The sequence below is a fragment of the Cucumis melo genome, chromosome 1, assembly GCF_025177605.1.
Source record: "Cucumis melo cultivar AY chromosome 1, USDA_Cmelo_AY_1.0, whole genome shotgun sequence".
NCBI lineage: Eukaryota > Viridiplantae > Streptophyta > Magnoliopsida > Cucurbitales > Cucurbitaceae > Cucumis > Cucumis melo.
In genome coordinates this window covers 17,386,345-17,406,081 of record NC_066857.1, presented here as the reverse complement: position 1 = coordinate 17,406,081, position 19,737 = coordinate 17,386,345, and the positions used below count along the sequence as shown (strand labels likewise).

Genomic DNA, 19,737 nt, shown 5'->3' with positions numbered 1-19,737 from the left:
CATCCAATACAATTTCCCTTATTTTTAAGTTATAAATTTGGTACAATTACATTATTAAAATTTTAATTTATTCATTTACTCTTGAATTATGTAATTTATTGTGATTACACAATTAAATTTTTAATTTAATTACCTTCAATCGACTCTTTGTTCGAATTCATATCAATATATGTTGAAAGTATATAAATCACGGTTAAAAAGAATAAAAATTAAAGTCCATATTTTATAAGTAGACTAAGATAAATCGAAGAGAAACCTAAAACTAAATTTACTTTAATTTTTAAAAAATAGAGCCGGTAAAAGCCTTGATTGTTATTTTATGTTTTCGGTATTTCGTATTTCCAATTGTTATTTGCGTTTATTTACATGTTTACGAGTTGCTTGTCATATTCATAAAAATCAATTTATTAAAACGTAACTTATACTTAAAAAATGTTGAAAATAAAATTATCATATCATAACACTAGGTTTATCGTAACTCTAACCTCATAACTCCACCCTTACTCTAAACGGCTACTTAGTATTTGAGGTTAATAATTTTCATAAATGCTAAAATTAAAATATGTTTTCTTCTCAAGAGAAAAGTAGAGTTCAAATAGATGGATCAAACAATATCTTTATATATGTTCAAACAAATTTCGTGTACAAAACTGGAAGATATGATTGAAATTGAACTTCATAATCGGAAGTTAGTAATACGTATGGTTAATAATATATTATATAAAGTATAAAGTATAGTATTGGTTTACTTCATATCGTAAAGTTCTATTAGATTTATTTTAATCTCTCACCTCGCTTCTCTATCTCTATTATCTCCAAATATTTATATAAAAACTATGTATCAGAAAATATTGATATTTTTATAATGAGGATTAGATATATTGGAGGAAATAGCCAAATAATAATAATGGGGTGTTGCGAGAATCGAACTCGCGACCTCTCGCACCCGAAGCGAGAATCATACCACTAGACCAAACACCCAACTGTTAATTAAAAAACAATTTTGCTATATAATTCAAATTATAAATTATCCGAATTTCTTCTCAAGTTTCTTTCAGTCTGACTGAAGCCGAACCCAAAAGGGAAGCAAAAATGAGGGCTTCGATAATCTCCTCTCACTCTCACTCTCACTCTCACTCTCTCCTTCTCCGCTCAGTCCCCTCCTCCTTCTCCACCTTCTTCTCTAAACCCTCCGCCACCGCCGCCTTCTCCACAGTTTGTTTCCATCAATTTAAGCCCAGCAGTTCAACCTTCCTCACTCGCAAGTCTCCTCACTATTCCCGCCCTTTCACTCCCTCCACATCCCTTTCCTTCTCTCGCTTTTTCTCCTCCACCGTTTCCGGTCCCTCCGAGGTCAGATTTGATGAAGGTGACGATGAAATTGAAGACAAAGACGAAAGTGATTACGAAGATGAAGTTGAAATGGAAGATTCCGTTGGGGATGGAACGGAAAACGGTGTGGCTTCGGAGCTGTCTTCGCCGGTTATGAATAGAAATGAAGTGAAGAATATTCCGAGCTTGACGATTAAGGAGAAGAAGGAGCTGGCATCGTATGCTCATGGTTTGGGGAAGAAGCTGAAAAGTCAGTTGGTGGGAAAGTCTGGCGTCACTCCTGGTTTGGCTACTTCTTTCATCGAGACACTTGAAGCCAACGAGCTTCTTAAGGTTTGTTTCTTCTTTCAACATTCTCTTCTCTATTTTTTTTGAGTTATATTTTGGATGTTTTGATACTATCCATCAAGTCTATATGGTTTTAAGAATTAGGATTGATAAATTAATCATTTGAAGGGAACCAGTGCCGTGAACATCAATTGTCTTTGCAAAAATTTCTTTTCTGCTTCTTGTAGAACTTGAATACCTAGAACACTCCGAACATAAAAGGGGAAATCGTCAGAAACAAGCCTCAAATGTTTTCATCTTGAGAGAACTCCATGAAATAGTTATTTTTGCTCCTTGCCACCCTTTGAGAGACTCGATGAAACAGTTTTTTTTCAGTCCTGGCCGGTCGAGATCAAAGCTCGACTCTAAACATAAGCGGAAAATAGTAAAAGATAATCCTAAACAGTTTTCGTCTTTGGTACCCTTTTGAGAGAGCTCGATAAAATAGTTTTTTTTTCCGCCCTTGCAACCGTTTGAGAAAATTATAGTTTTCTGTCTTTGCCGGTCGAGATCCGAATAAAAATTCTCTTATTTTATTGTACATCCATACAATCATTTTTTGGTCTTTATAGAATCTCAATCAAGGTGGACCGAGATTATATTGATATTTCTCAACTGGATTTCGGATTCTCGGGTATGTAGTTAAGAGGACAACAATGTCTGTATATATTTTCAAAAGAGTTTTCAGAAGGGTGTTAGTTATGAAAGAAGAAAATCTTTTGAGGTTACTTCTGACAATTTCCTAACAAAATTGCTTGTATGTAGTAATGTCAATTACATTGGATCTTGGAGAAAAGAAATTTGTCTCTTAGAAAGTAAATTTCAATTGTTATTATAGAATGGTTGATTAACTACTAAGGGATGGAAAATGTTTGTGTATAGAACTGACTTCCATCATATGATTCCATTGATCATATATTGAATTTGTTGATAGATAAGAAAGGGATCTTTTCATTAATTTTGGGGTCCATGTTTTATCATTGAAGAGAGAATGTAGAAGTCATATATATAATTCTCTTCCCTTTTTACGTTTTAAGTTCACAAAAGCTCATATTAAGTACCCCAAATTTATATCTAATGATTGATTGACTATAGTTATAGTTTGTCTCCCCTTTGTGTATGGGTTTATTCGCACCCTTTGTATTCTTTATTCTTTCAAATTTTCCCAATAAAAACGAGTTTCTCGTTAAGAAAACAGTGACATTTCTGGTTGGTTGGTTTTGTTTATGTAGAGATATATTAGCATCTGGAACTTGATCGAATTTCCATCTGTAAACTTGATTAATGGCTTCAATTATTTTATCTTTCTCATTTAAATATTGAAACATTAGGAGATCCTTAGAACAAACTAGAATTAAAAAAATTGAACCACTTGATACAGATCAAAATTCTCGGAAACTGTCCAGAGGATCTTGAGGATGTGGTTAGGAAATTGGAGGAATCAACTGGCTCTGTGGTGGTGAATCAGATTGGCAGAACTGTTATTATTTATAGGCCCAGCATCACCAAAATGAAAGCTGAGGAAGAAAAACGACGTTCCCGAAAAATTTATATTAGGAAAGAGCCTGATCGAGTCAAATCCATTTTGCAGGTAAAGTAAATGCATTGATATTCTTGATCTTGTCCCCCAAAAAGTTTAATATTCGATTGCAAGTTCCATGAAAATCATCCGAGTTAACCTTCAAATGTTTTCATCTTTGACAACTAATATCCTTTTGGAGAACTTGTTAAAATAATTTTTCTCGGTCCTTCCTAGCTGAGATCGACCCAGAGATACGAGTAAATATTTAATATAGTTTCATTGTACATATTTTGGACTTTCTTGGTGAAATCTCAGCCTAATGAAGACCAAGCATGTGTGTAATATTTCCCAAGTTCGAATCTCAGACTGGGAAGGACAAAAGAAACTATTACAACCAATTGCTAAAAAGAGTGTTGGTTGTGAAAGATGAAATCTTTTAGAGGCTATGTTTGTCAATTTCCCAAGTTCCCCCTTAAATTTGAATACTTGTATTTCTGCAGAAGAAAGTAGAAACACCTCGAAGTTCAAACCGTGGTCGTCGTGGAACCAGCAGGTATATTAATCTGGAGTAGGATTCACATCTAGCAAGTTTATTTTGGAGGAACAAATTTTGAATTTTCATCCCAATGTAAGTTTTGTTCATCCCATTCTTGTTCTTGTAGTTCCACTAGTTTTGATTTAATTCATTAATGTTGAGATTTTTACTCTGCTTCCATTTCACAAGATTAGAGATTTAAATAAGATTATAGGGTGTGAGAGAGTAAAATTGACATAGAAAATGAGTGCCTCAAAAGATCAAAACATTGGATGTTATTAATATCTCGCAACTCCAAATGTGAGTTTAGTTCTATGAATTTATCTTTCATATGAAAAACATTTAATAGTATAATTTGGGAAAATTATGTTAAATTCTGTTGGGTTGATCATTATTGGAGAAAAAATGAAATAAAATTTACACTTGAACTTAGAAAGTTATTTGACTTTTTTTTTTTTTTTTTTCCATAAACTATAATGTTGAACACAAACTACAACTATATTTTGGTTTTTGAAAACTAAACTTCTAAATTCTACTTTCAACTTTTGTCTCTAAATTTCTATGTTATGTTGTTCACTTCCACTATTGTTTTTAAAAATCAAGCTCAGCTTTGAAAAAAAATGTTTTTGTTTCTTAATTTTAATTAAGAACCCAAATCTTTATTTAAGAAAAGTGAGAACCATGGCAAAATAATTGGGAGAAAACATGAATAAATTTTGAAAATAGGGAACTAATAAAAAGAACAGTTACCGAATGAAACATAAACCTCGACTATGTCCCACCTTTTGCCTTCTATTTGGATGTTAATGATGAGAATCTGTCATACTGTGTGACTAACTGTTTTCTATTTCTTTTTGGAGTGCAAGTTGGGTAAGGTGATTTGATCCACAAGTCTCTTTATCTTTATCATTAGCACATTGTTGGATTATGATAAAGTACATCAAATTTATACCAAATAGTTATTGGGTATCAAAATTTTCAAATCTACGTCCAACTATTGTTACAAATCTTGCGGTGGTTTCATTTAGCAATTCTATTTTGCTCTTAATAAATCATCATGGATTGGTCTTATTTAGAAAAGAGGAGACATAGTTTCAATAAACATCTATAAACATCTAAAAGGTCATGGGTTTAATCCGTTAGACCACCGTGTAAGGTTTTCATTTAATGAAAAACTACGAAGAGGGAATAATAAAAATATAATTGAAAACATGCATAATAACATCATCATAGTCTACTAGGACAAATATCTATTAGTTACTGTTTTAAAAAACTAAACCAAGTTCTGAAAATTAAAAAAGGAAAGGAAAAAAAAAAGAAGAAGAAAAGGGAAAGGAAATAGTAAGGTTTGTAGAATTTGGCAAAGAATTTACATGAAAGGCAATATGTAGATTTAGCTCGAAAATAAGCACAAATTTTAAAAATAAGAAGTGAAGAAGACCCTAAAGAATTGGGGATTAATTTTGTGAGGAAATACCGACTATTTTAATATTTGGTAGACTTAACAATAAATTATTAGATGTAAAACATAGTTAATTGTAGCCATGGAAAATTACTTTCCAAAAATATGATAACTCTATTATCCAACTCTCACAACTTACTATCTTATACTAATATTTCTAAGTTTAAATTCCTTAAACTAAGTCTAAACAATAATATTTCGTTAATGAAATATTAAAATGTTACAATAAGGTCGTTAGCTCAAGTGACACATAGTAAGCTAATGACGTCGGGATTTGTGGTTTGAATTTCCAACCTCCAATTGTAATTGAAAAAAAAAATGTTTGTAATAATATTCCCACCGCCTTATTTAACCCATACAAGGTATTTAGAGAAATATTCGAATAACTCTTTATTAAAAGATATTAGTTGCTTTAAGTTAAAATCTTCCTTTTCTATAAACCTCTATTTCTTTTCTGAAAGGATCGTTACAAATTTAAAATATATCATATCGAAATTGGTTAAAAAAAATGCAATAAATAAACCTATTGTTAAATCAAGAAAGTTGACTCCTTATATTCTTACTGAAATAAATGAAATTGGATTTTTTTTTTTTACTAGAAACGGTAAGTTGTAAAGATTTGGGGAGAAGTGGAGGTGTACCAAAGTACATTTTTTTTGTTGTTGTTGTTGTTGATTGATTATGTTGATCTTTTCGATTAACGAGATAATTGATTTGAATTTATTGGTTGATTTTTAAGGAGACACACAAATCTTCTATGTATGGATTCAACGTCGTTTTCTATCATTTTTTTCCCTTTTTCTTTATGAGTAAAATGGAAGGAATAGATCAGTTACAATTCATTGATTTTCCTACCTGGTCAAGCACTTCTTTACCATAGCATTCCCCTACTTAATTTGTAGTATACGTTTCATTTATTTATTTACTCATTTATTATTGCAAATCAAGGGTAAGTTCTTTTTTTTCTTTACTTACCATAATTATTTCTTTACTTACCATAATTAATTGTTTCATTTGCCATGGTTTTTCTTCACAACAAAATAAATTATTTCTGTTTTATTCTTATTTTGCTCGTGTATACAACTTTTTTTCCTTCAAAAGAATTGTGCCCATTTGATAAGAAGGTTATAATCGACCAATTTATTTATAAATGTAGTAAAATCGACAAAAACTTATCGATTGATCAGTTTTTCTTTTCGACGGTTGAGATAAGTTTGAACATTATTAAACCGATACAATAATTAATTTAGTGACAATTTGATTTGAAGATCAATCCCAACCGAACATTGTAAGTGTGTCTCTCAACATATGTTCTGATCCCATTATTTGTTGGCATTCGAGACAAGACAAGTGTTCGTTACGTTATGTTTCTTAGGAGTAAATTTCATGTTATCAAAATGCTACACTTTAGAAGCAAAGATAGAAGCAACTCCTTTTGAAATTAAACTATTTACTCTTTAAGAAAGTTACAAAAATAAATTTTGCCATTTTGTGCAATAAATTCACACATGCCTTTTAAATTAATGAAAGATACAATAAGGAAGAGTTGTCACTTCCCAAAATTAAGATACTCTAATGCATATCTATTTGCTTTTCTCACATTCATGCTCTCAAGAAACAAAACCAAATTTCTTCATTTTCTATAAATTCATTATTCCTTCTTAAATCATTTTTATCTTTAAACTATCATATATCTCAACTTGATGGAGTTTCTGAGTCCTTTTTATTTGTTCTTCTCCTTTTTTTCTCTTCTTCTCTTTGTCGTTTTTCTACGAAGTTTACGATGTAAACTTCGCTACCCTCCTGGTCCTACTGGATTGCCCATCATTGGTAACATGTTGATGATGGACCAACTCACCCACCGTGGCCTCGCTCATCTTGCCACCATCTACGGTGGACTCTTCCACCTTCGCCTCGGCATCCTTCACATGGTAGTTGTCTCTACGCCAGACATGGCACGAGAATTCCTCCAAGTTCAAGACATCGCCTTTGCAAACAGACCTGCAAACGTTGCAATCTCATATCTCACCTATGATCGTGCCGATATGGCCTTTGCCAATTACGGTCCATTTTGGCGTCAAATGCGAAAGATTTGCGTCGTCAAACTCTTTAGCCGTCGACGCATCGAGTCATGGGCGTCTGTGCGTGACGAAGTTGACGCCCTAATCAAAATCGTTTCGAGTAAAATCCAGCAACCGGTGAATATTGGTGATCTAGTTTTTAGCTTGACACGAAACATAACGTACAAGGCTGCATTTGGATCGAGCTCGCATGAAGGACAAGACGAGTTCGTTAAGATCTTGCAAGAATTCTCTAAATTGTTTGGAGCTTTTAATATTGCAGATTTTTTGCCATGGTTGGGATGGATTCATGCTCGAGAATTCAATGAAAGATTGGCAAAAGCTAGAAGAGATCTTGATATGTTCATAGATAGCATAATCGATGAACATTTACAAAAGAAAATGAAGAAATTAAAGGGAAAAACCGTTGACGATGAAGAAGATTCAGATATGGTTGATGAACTAATGGCATTTCTTGTTGATGATTCAAGTAGCAATGAGTTTGATGATTCCCAATCAGTTCTTAAGCTCACTAGAGACAATATCAAAGCCTTAATCATGGTAAGTTTTCCACCCTATACTTTACCATTAAATCTTCAACGCCATATTCATATTTTTATTATATCCTACAAAAAAAAAAATTACAAAACATAAGAATAAGCATCAAAATATCATCCATATTTTTATTCAACTCATGCTTGCTTTGAAAATAGCCAAATCTTCCTTCACTAATTTTTAGATATATATATATATATATATATATATATATATATATATATATATATATATATATATATATATATTGTTTTTATACTTTTTTTTATCGAAAAATCTCGACAATTTATCAATTTTTTTTTTATTGACAATGGTATTTTATTTTTTCTATAGAATAGAAGATTTTTTTTTTTTTTTAAATAAGTCAAACTAGTTTATGTTTGCTCGATCTTCCAAATTTGAAATATAATATTCTTCAATTTTTAACCTAGGGATAAAGTTTGAAATTTAAAAACAGTCTAATAATATTAGGACTCTTAAACTTTTTCAAATGTGTTTAATAGGTCTTTGATTCCTTCTACGTTTTTTAATATTAAAAAACTTACTATTCTATTAGACATAAAAGTTTGTTTTATATCATACAAATTAGTAAATTTATAAAAAAAAATTCAAATATGTATTATGACTCAGTAAACACTAATTGAAAATTTGGAATTGTGGAGACTTTTTATACAAAAAAATTAAAATTTCTAGAAGACCTAATTGAAACTTTTAGGACACAAATTTGTTATACACAAATTATAATATTAGAAAATTTGTATTCAACTTTCAAATTACCATAAAAAAATACTCAAGTTATTTTATGTTGGGGTCTTAAATGAGAAATATTTGAAATAAATTATTTGCAATTTAATTTCTTTTTTGAATGAAAAGAATAATATATACATTTTTTTTGGGAAAGGGTTTAAAATAATATTTTGATTAGGGTTAAAATTTAAAAGCTTTCCTAAAATTGAAAAGATTTACTCAATTAGAGAAGGGGAAAAAAGAGAAAAAAACAGAATGATGAGTCATAATAGTTACACTAATATAGAAATTATATTATATGGTTGAATATGGACTACAAATAACCTATGCTTGCTTTGACCTATTAATCTTAATACAAATACTATCCATCTGTTCATTTTGAAGTAAAAAGAGTACCAAAATTGTCTAATTATCTATATATTTCTGTATTTATAAAAATGTTATTCTATCTATATGGTACCAAAACTTAAATCATATTTTTAAATATAGTAAAATAAATTAAAATATTTATAAATTTGTAAATCTTTTATCACATTTACTATTTTTGACAATTTTCTTCCTGAAATGTAGAAGAATAAAAATAATATTACTAATGAATTTATATATATATATATATATTATTTTATAGAAAAATGTAAAAATAAATATATTGGACAAAATATTTATAGAAAAGAATCGAATAAATTTAATTTTGTCTATTAATAGTTTTAACAAATTTGTTATATATTTATTAATTATATTTTTAATTTTTGAAAAAACTCAAAATTTATTTTATGTAAATTTATATATTTAGAGTGTTTGTTTTATAGGATGTAATGTTCGGTGGAACGGAAACGGTAGCTTCGGTGATAGAATGGGCAATGGCAGAATTAATGAAAAATCCTGAAGAGCTCAATAAGCTCCAACAAGAACTCACCCTGACCGTTGGATTGGATAGGAATGTCCACGAATCGGACCTCCAGAATCTCCCCTACTTAAAATTCGTCATCAAAGAAACCCTTCGCCTTCACCCCCCGATTCCGCTCCTCCTCCACGAGACCGCCGTCGACTCCTCCGTTGACGGCTACTTTATTCCCACCGGTTCGAGAGTCTGGATCAACGCGTGGGCGATCGGTCGAGACCGAACCGCCTGGGAAGAACCGGATCGGTTCCGGCCAGGGAGGTTTCAAAACGATGCTGCTCCGGATTTCAAAGGGAACGATTTCGAGTTCGTTCCGTTTGGGTCAGGTCGAAGATCTTGCCCCGGAATGCAACTCGGACTATATGCTTGTGAGATGGCGGTTGCGAATCTTGTTCATTGTTTTTCTTGGGAATTGCCGGGCGGAATGACGGCCGATGAGCTGGATATGAACGATTCGTTTGGACTCACTGCTCCCAGGGCGATTCGACTCGTTGCTGTACCGAGTCTTCGACTTAACTCGCCTGAGTTTAAACTCGAAAGGAAGAGGCGGGAAGATGTATAAAATGAATCGAAATTTGAGAGAAAAAAAAGGAAAAAGGAAAAATAGATTTTAGATTGGTTTTGTTTTTTCATAAATTCAGAAAATCCACGTACTATTTACATTTCATATAAATATTTTATTTTTGACAATTTTTTTAAAAATTATTTTGATGTTACCCAAAATTATATGAAATTGATTTTGTGAAGGAAAAAACTTTTTAATATTTTTTAAGGACAAATTTGCAGAGTAGAGATTGTCAAAAAGTAGAGAGAAGTCACAATTTTAAATTGTCTCTATGGGTGCGTTTGGGGGAGGGAAAGAGTTATGGGGGAAAAAGATTATAATAATCCTAAGATTATGATAATCCTAGTGTTATGATAATATGTGTTTGAGGGAAAGAATATAGAAGGTAATATTATAATAGTATGTGTTTGGGGGAGAGATTATGATAGTAGTGTTATAATAATATGTGTTTGGGGGAAAGATTATGATTGTAGTAATTTAAAAAATAATAATAGAAATTAGATTGAGTTATTTAGGTAGGGTAATGTAGAGTTGTAAGAAAGTAAAAATAGGATAAGATAGGGTTATTTAGGGATTAGGATTATTTATCATATTCTTTGGGCCAAACACGGTTTGGCCCAATTTCCTAATCCTTTTCCCCCTAAAACCCCACCCCAAACACACCCTATATCTTTTAACTATTTAAGATGGATGGAGGGGAAAGTTATCAAATAATTCTCCTCTTTCCACTAACGTGGAATAACTTCAAGGAAGCTATTCAACTAACCAAATTTATATTGATTAAATAAAATCATATCACATATAATATAACCAATACTTTAGTTCTATGATAATTTATAGTTTTAATATGAATCAAATCCATATTAATTTTAACCTATAGTTTATTCATGAATCTTATTCATATTATTATTATTATTTGAATTAAATTCAAATATTAATTTCTTTCTTAAAAACTTTATATTATAACGTATCAAATACATTATATTAGCCATATTATATCATGTACAATTTATTACATTCAGTCAATTTGAACAATTCAAATTAAACTAAAATAAATTTGATTCTCATTTATCCTTATAGAGCTAACAAAGAGACCTTATGAACCTATAGATTATAGATTGAAACTCCAATCATATGAGATTAATTATTAAACTCTTTAAATTAATCTTCATTCATTAACTATCAGTCATTCCACTAAAGACTAACGGTTACACTCTTCTTATTGTAGATAAATTTATGTGTCAATTAGACATAATCAATTGACAGTGCAATGATTCTTCACAAATTGCTCGTAAGTACAGCTAGGGAAAAAGGCCAAAAGTTACTATTTTGCCCCTATAATTACATCTAACTCCTTAAGTACCTTGATCTCTCTAATGAACAATAAGTTATACTCACTAGAATATGAACTTCTATTGGGCCAAAAGAGGGTGTGGAGGCACATTGTTCAAGTCCTAGAACATAACCTTAAATACGTATATGGAGACATACAAGCGAATCATATTTAAGTGATAGCCTAAACGGTCTGTAGTAGATAGATAAGGTTGGATATCTTATCTTGGTGATACTAAAAATACGCCATGCTTTGTAGTTGTTACAATTGTTCTAAAGTGACAAATAATATGATGATGACCATTCATGTTGAGACATTAGAGTAGGGTTATTCTATACAAAAAGTTTGTATGAGACTGAATCATGAAAGGAATAGTCTCTCCTATCAACACCATTACTAAAAGAAGCTACATTTCACTAGAAATACCATAGGTGATTCGACCTGAATCCTGAGTAAGTTGTGAACTTCTGCCTATGAAGGTGGTCCTTTGATTTGCATGAGTGAGAGCGACCTATGTCACCAACTCAATATGTCTACCATTTTGGGGATTCGTCTGATTGGGGAGTTGGGAACATAGCTACACAAAAAGGAATTCACTCATTTTATAGATAAAGTAAGTAGATAAATTGCTCATTTAAGTGTTGAACAATGCGGTGCCACATTCTCTCTTGGCTCGAGAGGAGTTCAATTATAGTGGGACTATAACTTATTGTTCGTTAGACAGATGAGTGGAACTTAAGGAGTTAGATGTAACTATAGGGGCAAAACGGTAGATGTACTTATGAGCAATTTGTGAAGGGTCGTTGCACGTCGATTGCTTATTTCTAATGGAAATGGAAATATATCTACAGTAAGATGAGTGCAACTATTAGCCTTTAGTAGAATGACTAATAGTTAATAAATGGAGATTCATTTAATTAACGAGTTTAATTATTTAATCTTAGCTTCAATCTATAGGTCCACATAAGGTCCACATAAGGTCCCCTTGTTAGCTTAATAAAGATAAATGAGAATAAAATTTATTTTGGTTCTCTTTAAATTATTCAAATTGATTAAAGAAAATAAATTGTATATGATACAATTAATTGTATTCGATACATTGTAAGATAACGTTTTTATGAGAGAAAATAATATTTAAATATAATTCAAATAGTAATAATAATAAAAATAAGATTCATAAACAATCTATAGATTAAAATTAATATGAATTTCATTCATACTAAAACTATAAATCACATAAGAATTAAATTGTATGTTATATCATATATGGTATAATATAAAATATATATTATATATAAGATATAATATAATTTAAATTTATATTAATTTTATTTTAATCGATATAAATTTAAATCATATACACTGATGAAAACATGTTGAAAATATTGTTTTCACGAGATTTCCGAAGAAATTTGGTTCGTGGAGTTGAACTTGTGTTGATGTTGTATTTACGTTGATTTGATGCGATGTGATTCGATCTCTGGAATTTGATTCTCTAATTCTCTCTCGGCTGGATGCTTACGCTTAATTTGAGGAAGTGAAGCATGTAATGTTCTTGAAGTTGGAGTTTGGAAGAAACCTTATATTTTCAAAGGAGCTTCAATCTTTGAGTGTGTTCTTGAAGTTGGAGTCTCGGAAGAAAAACTTTATCTTCAAAGGAGCTTCAATCTTCGAGGGCGTTCTTGAAGTTGGAGTCTTGGAGGAAATCTTGTATCTTCAAAGGAGCTTCAATCTTCAAGGGAGCTTCAATCTTCAAGGGTGTTCTTGAAGTTGAAGTCTTTGAAAAAAGCTTGTATCTTTAAAAGAGCTTCAATCTTCGAGGGTTTCAGGAGTCTTCGAGGGTATTTGAGTTAAGGAGTCTTCTATCTCTTCGGAGAATTCTCTCTAGACCTAAAAAATTTTCCTCCCACAAATGAAAAAAACTACTCTATTTATAGAGCTCAATCACATGGATTTGAGTCATATTTAATTTTGGGCTAAATTAAGCTTATTTTTGGGCTTAATTGAATTTTAGCCTAAGTAAATAATATTTAATTGAATCAAAATAATTAATTTGATAATCCCAAATACAATTATTTTAGTAAATGACATGGCAATTTGTAATTGGTTCAAAAATTTCTTATTCAACAAATGCCCCATTTTGAGATTTATGCACGTGTATGGGTGGTTGAATCTCGAAAAGATAAGTTTAAAGTCCAAATACGAGTCCTTTTTTTTTTCCCTCAATTTGACATATCAAATTAATCAAACTATAAATCTAATACATGAGTTTGATTTAAATTTGAAATAAAGGTTGGAATATGACCAATCCTTAATTTGAGAAAAGTTTAAGGTTTTATCCCCAACTTACTTTGATTTAAGGATAAAAATTTGTTGATTATTTTATTTTATTTTGATAAAATTTGGAACCATATTTTAATTTGAGGCAAAGATGAGATTTCTAGCATACCCTAATTTGTCCTCGATACACAAAAAATTGGAATGACCAATTTTAATTTTGGGATAAAATGACCAAATCTAATTTTGAAATAAATATGAGATATCAATCTTAGGATAAAGTTAGATTTATGACTCCATTTTAAATTTGAGATAAAAATGGGGTAAATTTTAAATTCTAAAATATTTAAATATGCTTAATTATCACAAAGTGAAATTCGAGATTTTATTCCAAAATAACATAAGATAATTGAATTTTAATTTTATTTAAAAAATTAAATTATTAAAATGTGTTTAAATATCTCAAAAGTGAAATCCGAGATTTTATTTCAAAATAAAATAATACAAGAAAATTGAACTTCAATTTTATTTAAAAAATTAAATTATTAGAATATGTTTAAATATCTCAAAAGTGAAATTCGAGAGTTTATTTCAAAATAAAATAACACAAGATAATTGAACTTTAATTTTATTTAAAAAATTAAATTATTAAAATATGTTTAAATATCTCAAAAGTGAAATTCGAGATTTTATTCCAAGATAAAATAACCTAGGATAATTCACTTTTAATTTAATTTTATTATTTAATCATTCCAAATCCTCTTAGAAATTGGACTTGTTAGCCTTATAAATAGACCCATACCTTGATCATTCTTTCCTCATCAAGCAAAACAAAGGTATGAGAGAAACAACTTCTCTTTTCCCTCTTTTTTTTTCAAGCCTTTCAAGGTCCCATGCAAGTATATATGGGGTTACAATCTCCTCGACGTCCTACTTCTTTGACCGTCAACTTCTAAGGTTTGTTCATGATAGACGATGCAACTCTATCATGACACCCTCCTGTTTCTTAGGGTTTGTTCATGATAGCCGATGAGTCTCTATCATGACGCCCTCCTACTTTTTAGAGTTTGTTCATGATAGCCGATGAGTCTCTATCATGACGTCCTTCTACTTCTTAAAGTTTGTTCATGATACCGACGAGCCTCTATCATGACACCCTCCTGTTTCTTAGGGTTTTTTCATGATAGCCAACGAGTCTCTATCATGACGCCTTCCTGTTTCTTAAGGTTTATTCATGATAGACGATGCAACTCTATCATGACGTCCTCCGATTTCTTAGGGTTTGTTCATGATAGCCGATGAGTCTCTATCGTGACACCCTCTTATTTTTTAGGGTTTGTTCATGATAGACGATGCAACTCTATCATGACGCCCTCCTGTTTCTTAGGGTTTGTTCATGATAGTCGATGAGTCTCTATCATGACGCCTTCCTGTTTCTTAGGGTTTGTTCATAATAGTCGATGAGTCTTTGTCATGACGCCCTCCGATTTCTTAGGATTTGTTCATGATAGCTGATGAGTCTTTATCATGATGACCACTTGTTCCTTAGGGTTTGTTCATGATAGACGATGCAACTCTATCATGACACCCTCCGGTTTCTTAGGGTTTGTTCATGATAGCCGATGAGTCTCTATCATGACGCCCTCCTTTTCCTTAGAGTTTGTTCATGATAGACAATGCAACTCTATCATGACGCCCTCCGATTTCTTAGGGTTTGTTCATGATAGTCGATGAGTCTCTATCATGACGCCCTCTTGTCACTAGAAGAAATTTGACCTTTAATGTCACTTGGCAACCGACATCTTTGCGAGCGTTATTAAAGGTCTTTAATGTCGGTTGGGCTTTAATGTCGGTTTAAAAACGACATTAAAGGCCTTTAATGTCACTTTTCAACCGACATCTTTGATAGTGTTATTGAAGCCCTTTAATGTCGATTGGGCTATAATGTCGTTTTAAAACCGACATTAAAGAGGCCAATAATGTCAGTTTAAAACCGACATTAAAGACTTGTTTTTGTCCATTTTTAGAAATTTATATTTATTTAATTCTTGTATTATTGTCCATTTTTTATAAACCAACATTGAATCCATATAGATAAATATTTTTTTCTCGCTCGAACAAATCAATAAAATTAATATTATTTTAGAAACTATAAGATTTATCTTTTACATTTGTATACACAAAATGAAAACTTAATATTGTGTTTATATATACATTCTACAACAGTACATGAAAAAAGATCCTAATACAAGACGTAAATAAGAAAAATTCTAAACGTCTTCTCAATCTTCAATCTTCAACCTTCAACGATCGCCTGACTATCTACACAATCGCTTAGCTTTCAACCCGATATAACTTCAATCATTCTACAAACAATACCAAAACAAAGCTAAACGTGAGGTATTTAAACATTGAGGTAGAATAGATGCATCTAATAAGTAGTTAAATTCACTTATTAATCACATCAAAATAAGGAGATTAGGTATCCTATAAAAGATAGGAACCATTATTAACGTAAACAGAAAGCTCAACATATAGGAATACCTGTAATAAATTTAAAGAGGTACTAAACGAAAGCTAAACATAATCACAAAACCCAAATTCCAATCACAAATCCAAGTGCATAATGAGCAACTTTACTTGAAATCAGTTTCCTTAGCTGAACAGGTAAAATGGGTCTGCGTGTACAATTCAAACATTATAACCAAACAGGTAAAATGAACAGGTAAAACGTCATTCAGCACAGAGAGGAAAAGTTGTCATCAACTTTACGTAGTCACTAGCTGAATCAAAAATTACCCATCTTGAATTGGAATCTCTCACATCCTATTGTCTTTTACTGAAAATAAAAGAATTTACCCTTGATACTAAGTAGGTGATTATGAGTTAAATTCCAAATCTCTTCTATAAGATTCCTCTATGTTATAACCAGACACAAAACTATGCAAATAACAAAAACAAACTTAAAACAATCAAACTGAAAAGAATATTCAGTGTAATGGAACTTTGCTAGTTAGAACTCAATCAATTGACAGGAAGTCTCGATTGACTATATTTGATAACAGTTCATTTAATCGGATATGCTCACTTACATTCAGTTTCACTGAAAACTTCTCACCAGAAGGCACAGATTGACCCTCCAAGTTCGTGTCTCCATCAACATTTACACTTAGCTCAGTCACGACATTAATTTCTTCAACTACTTCTACTGGTTGAGCACTAGCTATACTGGAATGCATTATGCAGTCCATTTCTTGAACTTGACTTCCATCCTTTGACCCAACTCTATCATCCTTAACCGACAAATCTACATCAAGAACAATTATCTCCCACTAAATAAATCCCCTAGGTACATGATTAATTCGACTGTTTAGTGTGTAACACCTATCATCATAAAATTTTTAATCCAGTTGGGGGCTATTCACTATTATGCTTAAGATGAACAACAAATTCCCATGCCTTTTGCTAACATTAAAAGAACTTATACTTGGTAACTTTAAGAGCTTGTTGGATGTCCCAAAGTATACAACTAATACTTATATCCTTTTGCAATATAAATTCAACCTACCCTCAGAAGAACAAGCGTGGGTACACACTGGTCTCCATGCTTGCCTGATTGTTTTGCGCTTTTTATTCTGGTCAGCAGCACTCTTAAATTCCATTTTACCAGTCATATTTGCATTCAATCTCCAACCATTATAAGCATAAAGTCCCTGACACATTAGAATAGAAGTCAGTACTAGAACGACGTGAGCAGTAGAAGCAATTCCACTCCCAGCTTATTAAGAAGAACATCATTTCAGTATGCCCAATCCGGACCAATGGTTATCAGTAATCTAATCCGATTCAATCACCACTCACATCTAAAACTTAAGTCGATAAGAAATGGTAAATGACAATACAAGAATTTGGACATAGCATTCTATATAAATATGTATATAAACACTATATAAATATGTATATAGCATTCTTCAATGAAGCATAAAATCAATACTCCATAAATGGATTACCATCTGGTGTAGGACATACGGAGTTGTATATTTCAAGAAGTGGTCGACTCTACAAAAAACGACACAACATATTAAGTACTAGTTATACAATGAATCTTCCAAAGAGTGAAAAATAATTTCCGTCCATTGATCGAGCTTAGATATATCCGATTAAATGAACTGTTATCAAATATAGTCAATCGAGATTTCCTGTCAATTGATTGAATTCTAACTAGCAAAGTTCCATTACACTGAAGTGTAAGAAACTAAAGTAAATAGGCTTAACTTTTAGAAACCATGCAAAACCAAATAGTTAACAAACAAGGTCTAAACGACCAGATCCTAGTCCTTTAAATATGAAGTTAAAGAAGCTTACGCCCATTTGGGATCTAAGGCACCACAATCCGCACAAAGTTGATTATCTATCTAAAGCAATAAATCTTTCAATCTTCTTTTAGCTGCAAAAGAAAATGGAAAGGATAAGGTTTCTCGAATATGCATGCAATTGCAAATAGAGTAAGTTGAAATCACATTACTTAATATAAAAATAAACTTTTAAAAGAAGAAAAGGAATAAACCATAGAAACCCATTACAATCGAAACCAAATGTAAGTTTGTAAGATTATGGATTGAACACCACCCCATATATAACTCTGCAAGCACGCACAAGAATCCTTTATTGAAGGTGGAATTGATGAAATTTCTGCAAAGAGGACATATTTATATTTAGAAAGCTTTGTTAAAACATGAAAGAAAAAGATTAAATTATTTGATGTAAAGGAGATTAAGGGAGCTAATCGGCCAAAAAAACTCACTGTTTTGAAATACATTTAATCGAATGAGGCGTGATAGGCTACCAATATTCTCAAGCAACTCATTAAGCAAATTCCTTGCTGCAAATATTGAATTAATTGTATGATGTTAATCTTATAATATTTATTTCCAATGTCATCATCATTTAAAAGTAATATTGTAATCCAAGATATAGTTTCAAATGGTAATGCCATGGAATAGATTCATCAACAATGCTAGCCTTCTTGGTTCTCTTCGTTTGTGTAAAAGAAAGACATTAGTTTAAAACTGAATATGAATGCAATAATCTTTTGATAGAGCATCATTCATGAAACCATTTAAAATCTCATCAATTAGCAACTTGTGTATTTGAGGTTAATTAGGCCAAGTGAATAAGAGAGATTAGATAAACCACTCTATAATCCAAACTCAAATATATGTCCAAGTATAAACTCATTCCTATGTCTCCCCAACAACTAAACTTCTAACATTAGGGAACTGACTTCTGCATTGAAATCATCACATAAGAATGTACAATAATGAAAATCTATAATTATGATTTAAAATTTAAACAAACCAATACAATACATATCATAAACTACTAGTATACGAACGTTAGAGAACTAATTTCTGCAACTATTTCTTACAAATAACTAAACTTCTAACATAAGGGAACTAACTTCTGCCTACAAATTATCACATGAGAGAACACAAGAATCAAAATAATACATACATATGAATCAAACAAGCACCACTTTCTCCAAAGAAATCCAATGAAAAAAAGCACTCACATTAAGGAAGCTACCGTTTTCCCCCAAACTCTCCTATGATTGTTTAGGCAAAAATTTATTATCTAAGTAGAGTTGAATAAAACCAAGTACACAATAAAACAATCCCAACAAGAGAGGAACCTAACAACATTCATTCAGATTTAATCATCAAGTTCCTTATGGAAAGAAAAAAAGCGTTCAAGAAATTCACTCAAAACAATCCCCCTTCAATGAAGTTCAACCGTAATTCAAGACAAGAAACTTGTAAACTATATGTGAAATTGAGGATGATGAACAAGAAACAGAGCAACCAGCATAAAAAACACAAGATAGAGAATACAAACACATTCAAGCAAGCGAGATCGAGATCTAGTGCACATCAAAAGAGAAGTTTAAAAAATCGAGTCTTAAAATAAAGACGCCAATTGTTTGACAAAATGCCTGAAGAACAAATGACTGCAAGCAAGAAAATTCTCTCAAACACCACATAGTTTATCGATTTCGAGAAAAAAAATGACCAATTTGAATAAATCGCACAACAAGTAATGAAGTAGAAAGAGAAATGAAGTT

At 31.3% G+C, this 19,737-nt stretch overlaps 2 protein-coding genes and 1 non-coding gene across 3 annotated transcripts; 2 read left to right on the top strand and 1 right to left on the bottom strand.

Annotated features, from left to right (window-relative positions):
• Positions 1 to 909: 909 nt before the first annotated feature.
• On the bottom strand, positions 910 to 981 carry TRNAP-CGG (transfer RNA proline (anticodon CGG)). Its single transcript has one exon. It is a non-coding gene; the product is annotated as a tRNA-Pro (tRNA).
• Positions 982 to 1,056: 75 nt separating this feature from the next.
• On the top strand, positions 1,057 to 3,885 carry LOC103490350 (uncharacterized). Its single transcript, XM_008449836.3, has 3 exons — positions 1,057 to 1,665; positions 3,041 to 3,250; positions 3,682 to 3,885. The coding sequence occupies exons 1-3, from the start codon at positions 1,093 to 1,095 to the stop codon at positions 3,751 to 3,753; spliced, it is 855 nt and encodes a 284-aa protein (XP_008448058.1). The 5' UTR covers positions 1,057 to 1,092; the 3' UTR covers positions 3,754 to 3,885.
• Positions 3,886 to 6,831: 2,946 nt separating this feature from the next.
• On the top strand, positions 6,832 to 10,146 carry LOC103490415 (cytochrome P450 84A1-like). Its single transcript, XM_008449904.3, has 2 exons — positions 6,832 to 7,799; positions 9,350 to 10,146. Exons 1-2 carry the CDS (start codon positions 6,882 to 6,884, stop codon positions 10,001 to 10,003), a joined length of 1,572 nt encoding a protein of 523 aa, XP_008448126.1. The 5' UTR covers positions 6,832 to 6,881; the 3' UTR covers positions 10,004 to 10,146.
• Positions 10,147 to 19,737: the final 9,591 nt, after the last annotated feature.

What these genes read in the sequence shown, in the direction of transcription:
- LOC103490415 (XM_008449904.3), top strand. Translation starts at nt 6,882, where the DNA reads ATGGAGTTTCTGAGTCCTTTTTATTTGTTCTTCTCCTTTTTTTCTCTT. An exon ending in ATATCAAAGCCTTAATCATG is followed by an intron (nt 7,800 to 9,349) that starts GTAAGTTTTCCA and finishes TTTGTTTTATAG; the next exon opens with GATGTAATGTTCGGTGGAAC.
- LOC103490350 (XM_008449836.3), top strand. Translation starts at nt 1,093, where the DNA reads ATGAGGGCTTCGATAATCTCCTCTCACTCTCACTCTCACTCTCACTCT. An exon ending in AAGCCAACGAGCTTCTTAAG is followed by an intron (nt 1,666 to 3,040) that starts GTTTGTTTCTTC and finishes CACTTGATACAG; the next exon opens with ATCAAAATTCTCGGAAACTG. An exon ending in GAGTCAAATCCATTTTGCAG is followed by an intron (nt 3,251 to 3,681) that starts GTAAAGTAAATG and finishes GTATTTCTGCAG; the next exon opens with AAGAAAGTAGAAACACCTCG.